At 46.5% G+C, this 14492-nt stretch overlaps 1 protein-coding gene across 2 annotated transcripts in view; it reads left to right on the top strand.

The window, feature by feature from the left end:
• Window positions 1-14492, top strand: part of LONRF1 (LON peptidase N-terminal domain and ring finger 1) — a 44913-nt gene that overhangs the window by 18503 nt on the left and 11918 nt on the right. Inside the window, exons 4-6 of one of the 2 annotated variants that reach the window (XM_063920870.1) lie at window positions 1892-2047; window positions 8116-8356; window positions 14123-14216. In XM_063920870.1, coding sequence (XP_063776940.1) covers window positions 1892-2047; window positions 8116-8356; window positions 14123-14216 — 491 coding nt within the window. The remainder of the gene's footprint in view (window positions 1-1891; window positions 2048-8115; window positions 8357-14122; window positions 14217-14492) is intronic. The other variant, XM_063920871.1, reaches the window with a different exon arrangement.

Below are 14492 nucleotides of genomic sequence, written 5' to 3' on the forward strand. Positions count from 1 at the left end.
TTGTGATTTTTTTATTATCACCATTTGAATATAATCATTTAACTGTTTTATTTTTATTCTTATGTTTATTTTTATTTTCAGTTTAGTTTATCTAACAAATTGTAAAACTGTCAATATTTTAATTCATTCTATATGTGGCATATTCTGCTTTAATTGATACCATAAAAGTGTTTTTTTATTATCATTTTGAAGTTGTACTGAGTCTATCTTCTTTGTCCGACTGCACATATAATTTTTGATATATTGTTTCAAGCGCAAAGCATACTCCCCTCCTTTTTTTATTCAGTTCTACTGGCCTATCCTGTGGCCTTTCTATTAGCCCAACACTATGTTTCTGCTACTATTAGCTGTTTCTCACCTATGGATTGGAGCAATCCGATAGATAAACTACTGCAACAAGCCCCTAGAGTTAGTAAGGCAATATCAATGGCATATGGATACTTTCGGACTGTTCTAGACTACTCTACGGGACAGGGAGGTATCCGGTCCTGGACGGAATGTCTCCCGGAGATCGAGACATCTGACTTGCTTACTGCACATGCAAAAGCTTGTAAACTGTTTCCCTCTTCTAGGTATAAAGAAATGTTTCTTAATATTTTGCACAGGACTTATTTATCGCCTCATAGAAGATGTCTCATAGGGCTAGCTGACACACATGCTTGTTGGAAGTGTGGTTCTCCCCAGGCAGACCTATATCACTGCTTGTGGACGTGCCCTCTGATTAGACAGTTCTGGATAAGGAATTACTTAACGACTAACCTAGTGAATTATTGGAGTTTGTGCCCAAAATGGGCGCTTTTCGGTATATTCTCCCCGGACATACGTCTCTCTCAGGGAAGTAGAAAGCTACTGCTGGCAGTTAGTATAGCAGCCAGAAAGGCTATTCTGCAAGTATGGATTGCTAGGGATCCACCTACACTTTCGTTGTTTAAGGCCAAATTATTTTATCTGTTTCGGATGGAATGGATAGGAATTTTGCTAGACAAAGATACTAAGATACAGAGATTCTTTGAAGTATGGGAAAGCTATATAACGACCTTGTCGACAGCAGTCAAGACACGGCTCCATAACTCTTTTACTAATACAGAATGGTTTTTGACTAGAACGATTGCGGGGGATCCGCCGATTGTGCTATAGGACTGAATGCCATTCTTAGCTCGGTAAACGACTGGGGGGAAGTTGGCAAATGATCACAGGGTTTTTTTTTTGTTGTTGTTTGTTTTTGTTTGTTTTGTTATCCTTACCTGTACGCGTCTGGGTCGGCTGACTAGACCAGCTTTTACACCAATGGTTACTGAAGCCCCGAGAGGCATGTTCTATATCAGGGTAATAATATTGTTTGTACTGTGTTTACAATGTCTCTTGAATGGGGACTCTGTTGTATTATTATTTACTCTCCTTTCGCGTTTTCCTATTTGATATAGGTTTGACCTAATGTGAATATTTATGTATATATGACATATATTGCTTCAATAAAAATGTTTTTTTTTAAAAATGCGTTTTTTTTTTTTTGTTTTTTTTTATACTCCACATAACCTGCAGTACATATATAGAGGAAAAAACAGATTTCGTTTTTATTTTATTTTGTAATATAAAATGTTACAAGTTTGTCTGTAACCTACGGTTTTAAATGACTTAACAAAAGTAAATTTTGAATTCTATAATTATTCCTTATGAGCGTTCTCCACACTTCCTCTGTATAACATTGACTGTGGAGCGCCACCAACAGCTTTATGGCGTACACATTGTGTAATATTGTTTTATATGTTGGTTTAATAGTACCTGTTCCAAAATACAAACACAGTAGTCCAGTGCAGAAATCTTTAACCTACTGTATATGCTCTTCTGACAGTGCTCAGAGAATTGTACTGATCTGTCTTTTACTCTGCAGATCCTGCGTGACTTTCTATCTCCTGCCCCAGGGACCGTAGACGGTATACTGAAGGCTCTTGAAATTACACCTTTGCCAAATTTGCCAATGAAACCTTTTGTGCTAGGATCTGATAATAAAGAAACATCTTATCATTTGCAAACAAATCTGGAGCAGGTAATTTTAATTGAGCTTCTTATTTTTTTCTGTCACTTGACATGCATCACCTCCAGTTGACATCCATGGCTACGCCTGTCTTCCTCAGCTGTTTTCCTTCCTGTAGAAGTGATGTAGTTGACATTTTGTACTCTGTAAATGTTGCTCTCTTCTATTAGGTATGTTAGAAGCCACTAAACCACACTTTACTGTAGAACAACACTTGCATGATTTCTCTAACGTCCTAGTGGATACTGGGGAATAGTAGATTACCGTAGGGTATAGATCGGGTCCATTGGAGCCTGGCATGTTAAGAAATCTTTAGTGTGTGCTGGCTCCTCCCCTCTATGCCCCACCTAGCAGACTCAGTTTAGAAAAATGTGCCCAAGGAGCTGGGTGCATTCTGTTGCTCTCCAGAGTTTTTCTTCAGAAATTTATTTTAGTTTGTTATTTTCAGGCACACTGGTTGGCAACCAGTCTGCCTGCGTTGTGGGACTTGGTAGGGGGACCGAATCAACTCCCTAAAGAGTTACTGGTTTGTATCCCCGCTGACAGGACACTGAGCTCCTGAGGTGATGTTTCTCACACTCCCAGAGTGTGAGCCCACACCGGCAGCATGCCACCACCCCTAACAGATGTTGAAGTAGACGCGGTGCGGTGAGTACTACACCGTGGTCCCAGTTAGTGAGTCCCCTGTGCAAATGGCGGCATGAAGGGACAGTGATCACCCGGCTATGGGCTGCGGTGCCTACTGTGTACCCACACTGGCATTATACTTGTAAAAGGAGGTTGTGCACTATTTCTACACACACATGGAGAAGCCAGTATAAATAACAGAGGGACAGTGCGCCATTAAGGGGACTAGGGCTTCCCGGAGAGCGGGAACAGAGGCTAAAAGGCGCCATTTCCTGCTGCCGCTCTGAATAGGCTGCATGCGGAGACTGCTCCTCCACAGGACCCACTGAATCGCCAATTGTATGGTACCAGGGGCTTATAGTTGAAGGGCTGAGCACGTAGTCAGTGGTTTTACTGCTGTGAGGTAATTTACACATAAGCGACACCCAGCGGGCGCTACTCTGTCTGTGGTGTTGTTTGGTCCCATTCCTCTGTGTCACTCCATTCAGGGTTGTCTGGAGTATATGTGCTGCCTCACTACAACTGCACTGTGTTTCCTACTTAACTTTGTGTTTTCTGCTAAGGCATGTCTGCAAGTAAATATGTTTGTACTCCGTGCAAGGCTAGGTTTTCACCTTCGTCACAGGGGTCCCTAATGTGTTCCCAATGCTCACTACCTTCACAGGGTAGTGATATGATGGAACCTGAGTTGATAGAATCATTTAAATCTATGATTACAAGTATAAATTCAGAGTTGGCTAAGCTAAGCAAGAGAGGCAAACCCTGAAACAGTCTGTGGACACTTTCAAGTTAGCTGCTGCCGACTACAGGCTGGCTCCTCAGCCCCCCCTGGTGGTCTCCTAAACACACTCTCCCACAGATATTGCAGTCTGACACGGATTCTGAATTACCAGAGTTGGATGCAGAGGTGGACGAGGATTATTCCCTGTCCCCAGGAGGCCCTCATTTATGCTATTAGAGAGGTGCTCAATATCCCAGATAAGGAAGCAGAGCCAGCAAAGGAATTGTTTTTTAACATGAAACCAAAGTCCTCTGCAACCTTCCCGGTTTCTAAGGAATTAAATTCCCTGGCTAAGGCAGCATGGATAAATCCTGACAAAAAATGTATTTCCCCTAAACGGGTACTAAATTGCTTTCCCTACAGAGGATAGAAAAATCTGGGAAAACCTGCCGACAGTGGATACCTGTGTGTCCAGGCTGTCACGTAAAATTGTACTACCTGTACCTGGGGCCATTTCTCTCAAAGACCCAGCTGGTAGCAAAATTGAGACCACTCTTAAATCAATTTATACTACAGCCCTACCATAGTATGCGGCTGGATTTCTAGAGCCATAGTAAAATGGTCTGATGATAATCTTAAAGGGTTGTTTACACTACCTCAGGATGAGATAGTTACATTACTACAACATATCCAAGATGCTGCAAACTTTGAGTGAGGCTGGTAAGCCTGACCTGAAGAATCTGAGAGGAGGGAGTTCCTGGAATTCCAGTCGGTATCCTTGGGATATGAGGTCCCTCACCCAAGGATCCCGGCAGGACTCTGCACATATGTGGGCGAAGTGTGGAAGGCGAGCACCTACCTTAAAGTCGCCCTGCTGCTGGGGGCAACCGTCACGCGGAGGGCTTTGTGGAAGAGGATCCTGAGGCCTGGTCCGAAGTTCCAGCAGCAGCAGGTTTACGGGACTTACCGCGAGTTCCTCTAGTAGCATTGGAGGCACCTCTGGCTTTGCCTCTGAATCTGGCCACCCGAAAGGACTGCAGAGAGGGCCCAGGATAGGGACGTCTAGCAGGTGCCGTAGCAGACGGCAGATATGTAGATTTACCTGCAGTCGCCTGAAATATACACTTGTTCAGTTCTTCCCCAAGCAAGGCATCACATGTAAAAGGAAGGGTTTCAACCCCTGTTTTAGAATCCACATCTGCTGACCATCTATGAGCCGATACTGCCATAGCAGTGGTACTGCCGTTAATGATACTGAGGGGCAGATGTATTAACCTGGAGATGGCATAAGGAAGTGATTAAACCAGTGATATGTGTAAGGTGATAAACACCAGCCAATCAGCTCGTAACTGTTAATTTACATATTGGAACTGATTGGTGCCTTTATCACCTTGCACATATCACTGGTTTATCACTTCCTTATGCCTACTCCAGGTAAATACATCTACCCCTCAGTTGCTACAGGTGAAGCTGTTAAGGAAGAGTTTCCTTGCAGGAGGCAGTGCAAAAACTGCTTTCTACAGGAGTTACTGTTCCAGTACCTCCTCCGCTGCACACAATGGTGTTTTACTCAAGTCTCTTTGTAGTCCCGAAGCCGTACGGCCGATCTTGAACCTCAAATCCCTGAACCCTTATATTTAAGTGTTCAAATTCAATATGGAATAACTAAGAGCAGTGATATCAAGTTTGGAGTAGGGGTAGTTTCTAGTGTCCCTGGATATCAAGGATGCATACCTGCATATCCCAATATGGTCCCCTCACCAAGCGTTCCTTCGGTTCGCTGTACTGGACCAACATTTCCAGTTTCAGGCCTTACCCTTTGGTCTCTCCACAGCCCCAAGGGTATTCCCGAAAGTCATGGTGGAGATGATGCTACAATTGCGCATGATGGGTGTCAACATAATCCCATACCTGGACGATCTCCTGATAAGGATGTGTCCCGGGAACAGCTGCTGCACAGCATCGACTTGAATACTCGTCTGCTTACGGACCACGGCTGGATCCTAAATTTCCAGAAATCTCACCCGGAAAGATCCTGGATACAGTATCTTAGAAGGTTTATCTTCCAATGGACAAGGCTTTGACTATTCAGTCTATGGTCCATTCGGTACTGAAACCACTCAGGATCTCAATTCATCTTTGCATTCGCTTGCTGGGCAAGATGTTGGCCTCCTACGAGGCAATATAGTAAGGCAGGTTCCATGCATGGCCATTTCAGCTGGATCTGTTCGACAAATGGTCGGGATCTCACCTGCACATGCATCAGCATATAACCCGGTCGCCGAAAGCAACGATATCCTTTTATGGTGGCTACAAGTCTCCCACCTTGGGAAGGGTTGGAGTTTCAATACCCAGTCTTGGACTCTGTTAACGACTGTTGCCAGCCTCCGGGTTTGGGGGGCCGTGACCCAAGGGGCGCAGTTCCAGGGGACATGGTCGTGTCAGGAATCTGCTCTTCCAATCAACATCCTGGAACTCTGTGATTTACAATGCTCCCCTACAGGCCTCATACCTCCTTAGGAATCGGGCCTTCCAGGCGCAGTCAGACAACGCCACGGCAGTAGCGTACGTCAACCGACAGGGAGGAACAAGAAGCAGGGCTGCAATGCGAGAGGTGTCAAGAATACTCCTCTGGGCGGAAGCCAATGCAAGGGTCATCTCAGCCATTTACATTCCAGGAGTGGACAACTGGGAAGCGGACATCCTAAGCAGGCACGGCCTCCATCCGGGGGCATGGGGCCTTCACCCTCACAACTTATTCACCAGTGGGGTTGTCCACAAATAGACCTAATGGCTTCTCGTCTCAACACGAAACTCCATTATTACTCTTCCAGAACGAGGGACCCACAGGTGATAGCAGTAGACACTCTGACGACACAGTGGACTTACCAGTTTGTTTACCTGTTTCCTCCAATTCCTCTCATTCCAAGAGTTCTAAAAAAAACTCAAAAAGGAAAGAGTTCAGGCAGTTGTAATTGCCCCGGATTGGCCTAGAAGGGCCTGGTATGCGGACCTCCTGACCTTGTCTCTGGAGGAACCCTGGCCTCTGCCGCTTCTCAAGGACCTTCTTCAACAAGGACCGTTTGTCTATCCAGACTTACAACGGCTACATTTGACGGCTTGGAAGTTGAGAGGGAGATTTTAACCAGAAAGGGTCTTCCATCCAAGGTTGTTTCAACTATGATCCAGGCCCGTAAGGTGGTTACTTCCAAACATTACCACCGTATTTGGAAAAAACGTTTCTTGGTGCAAAGGTAGAAAATATTCCCCTGTGGAATTTCATCTGCGCCGTTTTCTACTGTTCCTGCAAGCAGGCGTGGATAAGGTCCTACGATTAGGCTCTATCAAAGTTTAGATTTCGGCTCTATCTCTTCCAGACACAACTGGCGGTACTTCCTGAAGTACAGACCTTTCTAAAGGGGGTTATGCATATTCAACTTTCCTTTGTCCCTCCCATGGCTCTGTGGGATCTCAATGTGGTCTTGACTTTTCTCCAGTCAGACTGGTTTGAACCCTTGCATAGGGTAGACTTGAAATATCTAACGTGGAAGATAGTCATGTTGCTGGTCTTAGCCTCTCCAAGACGTGTGTCGGAACTGGGGCCTTATCATATAAGAGCCCGTACTTGATATTTCATGAGGATAGGGCGGAGCTCAAAACTCGCCCACAATTTTTGCCAAAAGTAGTGTCTGCCTTTGATGTAAATCAGCCAGTTGTGGTTCCAATGTTGTCTGATACTTCCGTTGCTCCAAAGTCCCTGGATGTGGTGAGGGCTATGAGGATTTACATCTGAAGGACTGCTCGTTACAGGAAGTCTGACTCGCTTTTTGTCCTTTATGATGCTACTAAAATTGGTCGCCCTGCCTCCAAGCAATCCATTGCTCTTTGGCTCAAATTGACTATTTAACAAGCCTATACTTCGGCAGCTCTGCCGCTGCCGAGTTCTATTCAGGCCCACTCCACGAGGTCGGTGGGCTCTTCCTGGGCGGCTGCCCAGGGTGTCTCGGCCTTACAGTTGTGCCGGGCATCTACTTGGTCTGGCTCGAACACGTTTGTAAAGTGTTATAGGTTCGACACATTGACCAAGGATGACCTTCAGTTTGGTCAGACGGTTTTGCAGGGGTCTCGAAAATCTCCCACCCGTTCTGGAAACTTTGGGACGTCCCCATGGTAATCTACTATTCTCCAGTATCCACTAGGACGTTTGAGAAAATAGGAATTTAATAGCTACCGGTAATTCCTTTTCTCGTAGTCTGTAGTGGATACTGGGTGCCTGCCTCAGTGCTTTGTTTCCTGCTTACTTGGTTGTAAGTGTTCTTGGTTGGGTTTGCTGTTGCTTTCCCTGTTCCATGTTTGGTTAGCGTTGCTATCATTCTTATAGTTAGCGTGGCTTTCCTCTGTTCTGGTTAGCTCTGCTATCTTTTTGTTATTGTTGTGTGTTGTTTCGTTACCTCTCCGCTTTTTTGTGTTTTATATCCTTCTCTCGAAGTATGTCCGTCTCCTCGGGCACAGTTTTCGTAGACTGAGTCTGCTAGGAGGGGCATAGAGGGGAGGAGCCAGCACACACTAATGATTTCTTAAAGTGCCAGGCTCCAATGGCACCGATCTATACCCCATGGTAATCTACTATTCCCCAGTGTCCACTACGGACTACGAGAAAACGAATTACCGGTAGGTAATAAATTCCAATTTATTCTTTTTTATTTTTTATTTTTTTTTCTTGAATATACAGGATGAAGTCTTGCCCAAACCATTGATGAGCCTGTCCAGCAGTGGCTTGCACCGCACACAGTCTGCGCATGCTCTGCACTGTGATGAGGGGGCGAAAAGAGTGGACAGTTTGAAAAGGGTATCCTCAGAACCTCTCTTATCCAGCCAGGAATCTGGTGCCCTACTCAAAAGAAAACTCTCTCTCACCGAACAAGATGCAAATCTATGGGAAGATGGCAGAAAGAAGCATATAAGGCACGAAGGTAAGAACTGTACCTACTGTTATTTTACAGCACAATGCATTGCTTCAAATATTTTGTGTGTTGGGTAGAAAGAATTAATGAGGAAATAACGATTTCTCTAGCATCCATAAGGGATATTGGGGAGACTTGGTAGGATGGGGTATGGACGAGGTCAAAAGGATCCGGTGCCTTTAAATTTCTTCAACTGGGTGTGCTGGCTCCTCCCCTCTATGCCCTCTCCCATAGGCAGTTTAGAAAAAAAGTGCCCTCCGGAGAGGATGCACACTATGGGAGCTCCAGAGAGTTTTCTTAAGTTTGTTTTCAAACTTTCATTATTTTCGGTATGCTGTTTGGGCAACAGCACACCTGCACCGTGGGAGTTGGGGATGGGGGAGGTCACCGGCCCACCGGCCTTGCAAGGTGTCAGAGCCGCTTCCCCACTGCAGGACCACTGTCCTGAGAGGTTGTTGCACCGCGGGGCACTGCACCTTTGCGGTCATTCTCAGCACGCCGCACACACCTGAAGGTGATGACAGTGGTGAGTACAAACCGGGGGCCCCGCTAGGTGGGTCCCCTGGTTCAAGGTGTGGCTGACATGCAGGAGAGGCATATGGGACCCTCCTGGGGGGGGGACCTGCTATAGCCCCCTGGGTACACTGGCTAGCAGTGGCTTAAACTAGCACTTGTGTGATGGTTTTTTAAGCTTTTTGGGAGACATTGCCAGTATATAAAAAACACACTATCCCTGGCGCCATTACAGGAGGTGGAGCTTCCTCGGAGCGGGAACAGCGTCATTTTGGCGCCTTCCACTACTGCAGCAGCAGGCACACACAGCTCCTCCAGACAGGCAGAATATCGCTGGAAACTGGTACCGGGGTGAGGCAAAGGGGAAGAGCCGCTATTTTACACTATCTGTGTCCTAAACAAGACAGAATACCGGTGTTATACTGTGATATATCGGCTTACAGCCTCACTGGGGCTGTTTAGCTTGGGTGTGCTGGTCTCCTTTCTCTCTCTGTCTCCCTCACATACAGCAAGGGCAGGCTTGCTATCATATTATTTGTATGTATGTATGTGTGTGTGTGTGTTACTGTGATCATGGTAAAACACCAGTTATGCAGTGTATGTCACACCAGATTCTCTCCTGCTATGTCTGGTTCATTATCCTGTGAACAATGTAGTCTGTCCTCACAGCTCAGTGAGGGTATTTAACACACTTTCCCATTTGCTCCTGAAGGCAGGAAAGTCTGGGAAGAACCCCTGGTTGTGTACATATCCGTCTCGCGCCTATCCAGAAAAGCTGTACTGCTGGCCCTGGGCTCCTTCCCTATGATGGACCCTGGGAATAGGAAGATAGAGACTACACTACAGTCTGTCTCAAAGGCAGGTCATAGTAGGTTGCTGGATGACTCATGCCATTCATTCCTGGGCTACTCAGATTCAGGAGGGCCTCTCAGGGGATATGCCTCTGGTCACTACAGTGACTCTCCTGCAGCACATTCAGTACACTGCACGTATCCTCTGTGACTCTCTCAAGGAGATAGGCAATATTAATGCTAGGACTTGTGCTATGGCAGTGTCAGCGCGCAGGGCTTTGTGGTTGTGTCAGTGGATAGCAGACGCAGAATCCAAGCGCAGTGTAGAGTGTCTCCGCTTTTCCAGTGAATGGCTCTTTGGTGTAGCATTGGATATGTGGATTTCTAAAGTTACTGTGTGGAGTTTCTCCCCTCCGGTGCCCCGCCGGCTAGGCATCCCTACCCGGGGCCCTCGACCCAGTCCTTTTGGTCTAACAGGTTTAGATCTAGGGCCAGAGGTGCTTCCAACACGACTAGTGGCCAGAGGTGCTTCCAACACGACTAGTGGCACCAGAGGTAAGACAAGAAAACCAGTGATCGCCAGTTCTCAGGAGAGCACCACTACAGTTTCCACTAAGGCCTCAGCATGATGGTGCCCACCCACCCCGAGGGGATCTCGAGGTGGGAGCTTGGCTGCGTTACTTCAGCCGCATCTAGGAAAGCTCCTGCCAAGATACCTGGGTCAAGGACCTCATTTCTCAGGGCTACAAGCTGGAGTTCGACAGTGCTCCTCCCCAACGATTTTTCAAATCAAGCTTACCAGCTTTGGAGGATATGCGTGTTACACTGCAACGGGCCATCCTAAAATTGGTCCAATCCCACGTCATTCTTCCAGTGCTGCTGCAACAGGGAAAGGGTTACTACTCCAACCTGTTCGTGGTACTGAAACCGGACAGGTCGGTAAGGCCATTTTGAATCTACAATCCTTGAACCATTACCTAAAGTTTTTCAGGTTCAATATGGAATCTTTGCGAGCAGTGATTGCAGGCCTGGAAGAACGGGAGTTAGGCGTCTTTTATATTCAGGGAGACCATTATCTCCATATCCCAATTGGCCGCCTCATCAGGCCTACCTACGGTTTGCCCTGCTGAACGATCACTACCAGTTTCAGGCGCTACCCTTTGGCCTGTCAACTGCTCCGAAGGTGATGGCGGAGATGATGTTCCAGCTCCATGTCCAGGGGGTCAATGTAATCCCTTACCTGGACAATCTTCTGATGAAGCGAGATCCAGGGAGCTTTTATTGCTTCATATAGACCGCACTATCCAGTTTTTGTCCCACCATGGGTGGATCCTCAATTTACAGAAGTCCCTCCTGTAGCCAACTCAGAGGCTCCTGTTCCTGGAATATTGCTGGATACTGTGGCCCAGTGGGTGTTTCTCCCAGAGGACAAGGTGAGAACACTTCAGGAGATGGTGCGCATGGTTCTCCGGCCTACATGGGTATCCATCTATCTTTGAATAAGATTGTTGGAGAAAATGGTTGCCTCATACGAGGCGATCCAGTATGGAAGGTTCCATGCCAGGACTTTTCAGCTGGACCAAGTGGTCCGGATCACATCTTCAGATGCATCGGGTAATTCAACTGTCACCTCAGGCAAGGATTTCTCTCCTGTGGTGGCTGCAGTCCTCCAACCTACTAGTAGGCCGAAGTTTCGGGATCCAGGATTGGATACTCCTCACGAGGATGGGGAGCTGTATCCTAGGGGGCTCCGTTCCAGGGCAGGTGGTCAGCCCACGAAGCCTTCCTTCCGATCAACATTCTGGAACTTCGGGCGGTCTACAATGCTCTGCTTCAGGCCTTTCCTCTGCTCAGGGATCACGCGATCCAGGTACAGTTGGACAATGCCACGGCAGTGGCTAACATCAATTGACAAGGAGGGACAAAAAGCAGGGCCTGCATGCAAGAAGTGTCAAGGATACTCCTCTGGGCAGAAAGAAATGCAAGAGCAATGTCCGCAATCTTCATTCCGGGAGTGGACAACTGGGAAGCGGAGTCCCTGAGTCATCACGATCTTCACCCAGGAGAGTGGAGGCTTCACCGACAGGTGTTTCAGAAGATCATCGACCGGTGGGGCTGCCCACAGATAGACATGAATCAACAATAAGCTTCCTTGGTATTGCTCACGAACCAGGGACCCTCAGGCGAGGGCAGTAGATGCACTGACATTGCCTTAGCCTTACCGGTTGGTCTACCGGTTTCCTCCGATTCCGTTGCTCCCAAGGGTGCTCAAGCGAATCAGGAATCTGAGTCCAGGCAATTCTGATTGCCCAGGATTAGCCTTGGAGGGCATGGTACACGGATCTTCTGGACATGTCCGTAGAAGACCCTTGGCCTCTGCCACTGAGAAGAGATCTTCAGCAAGGACCGTTCATCTGCCCGGACTTACGGCGGCTTCGTTTGACGGCATGGAGGTTGAGCGGAACATCCTAGCTCACAAGTGCCTTTCTAAAAAGGTTATTGCTACCATGGTTCAGGCCAGGAAACTTGTGACGTCAAAACACTATCATCATATCTGGAGGAGATATGTCTCTTGGTGCGAGGAACGCACGTATCAGTCTGCGGAGTTCCACTTGGGACGTTTCCTCCATTTCCTGCAGGCTGGTGTGGATGAGGGCTTACGTCTGGGTTCCATTAAGCTCCAGATTTCAGCCCTTTCAATTTTCTTCCGGAAGAAATTGGCAGTATTCTTGCAAGGGGTGCTTCACATTCAACCTCCTTTTGTGCCGCCCACAGCACCCTGGGATTTGAATATAGTGTTCCTGGTTTGAACCTCTGATGACTGTAGAAGACAAGTACCTCACATGGAAGACTGTGATGTTATTGGCCCTGGCTTCTGCTAGGCGTGTCTCAGAATTGGGGGGCTTATCGTGTCTTTTACGAGGACAGTGCGGAACTCAGGACTAGATGTCAGTTCCTGCTGAAGATAGTCTCTGCGTTCCACTTGAATCAACCTATTATTCTGTCAAGTTCTGGCATTTCTGCTCCTCCGGAAGCATTGGATGCCGTGCGAGCCTTGGAGATTTATGTCAAGAGAATGGCTCAGGTCAGGAAGATGGATTCCTTGTTCATGTTATATGATGCCCAGAAAAAGGGTTGCCCTGCTTCAAAACAGTCCATTGCTCGTTGGCTTAGGCTTACTATCCAACAGGCCTATGTGTCGGCAGCCTTACCTGTTCCAGAGTCTTTGAAGGCCCACTCTACAAGATTGTTGAAGTCTTCCTGGGTGGCTGCCCGAGGAGTCTCGGCCTTGCAACTGTGCCAAGCTGTTACCTGGTCGGGGAAGAACACCTTTTGTGAAGTTCTACAGGTTTGATACCCTGGCCAAAGAGGATACCCAGTTTGGGCAGGCAGTGCTGCAGAAGTCTCCGCACGTTCTGGAAGCTTTGGGATGTCGTACTAAGTCTCCCCAATATCCCTTATGGATGCTAGAGAAATTAGGATTTTAATTACCTACTGGTAAATCCTTTTCTCGTAGTCCATAAGGGATATTGGGTGCCCGCCTCAGTGTGTGGACTTTTCTGCAGGTTCTCTTTCTATGGTTACCTGTTCAGCTGTTGTTGTTGCCAGCAATTGCTGGTCATTGTATGTTTAGTGGTGTGCTGGTGTGTAAATCTCACCACTCATTGTTATATTCCTTCTCTCAGTATGTCCTTTCTCCTTCGGGCACTGTTTTACCTATAACTGCCTGTGGGAGGGGGCATAGAGGGGAGGAGCCAGCACACCCACTTGAAGAAATTTAAAGTGTATCGACTCCTTTGGACCCCGTCTATACCCCAATGTACTAAGTCTCCCCAATATCCCTTATGGGCTACGAGAATAGTATTGACCGTTGGGTAATTAAAATCCTATTTTAATAGCCTTTGGGAGCTGATGCAGAGTTGAATGCAGGTCTGCTGTATTTGCTTCTAACCAAATGAGTCTGTTCACTGATATGCATAGTCAAATACATCTCCGACCCGTTCGACCCTGTTTGTACGCTTGGTTTCATGGCGATCAAAGTCATCTGGGCAAAAGACCTGTCAGAAAAAGGGTTCTGCCGACATGCCCCCATACCTTCCCCAATTGACAGAATGTCCCAGCACAGCCCAGTAACACGTTTTCAATGGAAAGTTGAGCTCAACCTGAGATGCATACAATTTACCATGACCTGTCGCCTACACTTTCGTTCTGGAGCATGCACAGATTTAAAACTGGTTTTATGTTTGCATTAGCCCCTTAGTGCTTTAGAAACTATTTAGTGTTTTCATGCAGAAGCACTGTTCAGGCCTTGTTATACTATATATATTCTAATATAGAAGAAAACACATGGAGCTGTCTTACTTGGAATTACTTGATTATGAAATATCTAGGGTCGCGAAGCATTTTGTATGTCTGCATTAATGAAGTGTGTAAAATGCAACAAACAAGCATTATTTCTGTTGTGTTCTAGAAGGCTCAGAAGACCTCTCCATGTTACTGGCAGACCCATCCGTCCTGCAGTCTCTGATTGATGGAAGTGATTTTGAGTGCTCCCTTTGTATGAGGTCAGTATCTGATCTGTTGGCTTGAGAAAACACTTTCCGAACGCTATACTTTTTTTGAATCATGTTTGTTGTCTGTTTTTTTTTTTTTTTATAAAGTAATCTGGAAAATGTTTTTCTGTTTTCATCCAATTTGAGACCCTTTTCTAGTAGTTATGTCTGATTACAGCTATCACTGTCAATGGTTTATACAGTTCTGTAATGATTAACAGCAGGACAGTGTTTGTTTTATTTATTGATTTGCGTGTTAAAACATATAGTTAATGTGTTAAAACGGAT

Source organism: Pseudophryne corroboree, chromosome 1 (genome assembly GCF_028390025.1).
Source record: "Pseudophryne corroboree isolate aPseCor3 chromosome 1, aPseCor3.hap2, whole genome shotgun sequence".
NCBI lineage: Eukaryota > Metazoa > Chordata > Amphibia > Anura > Myobatrachidae > Pseudophryne > Pseudophryne corroboree.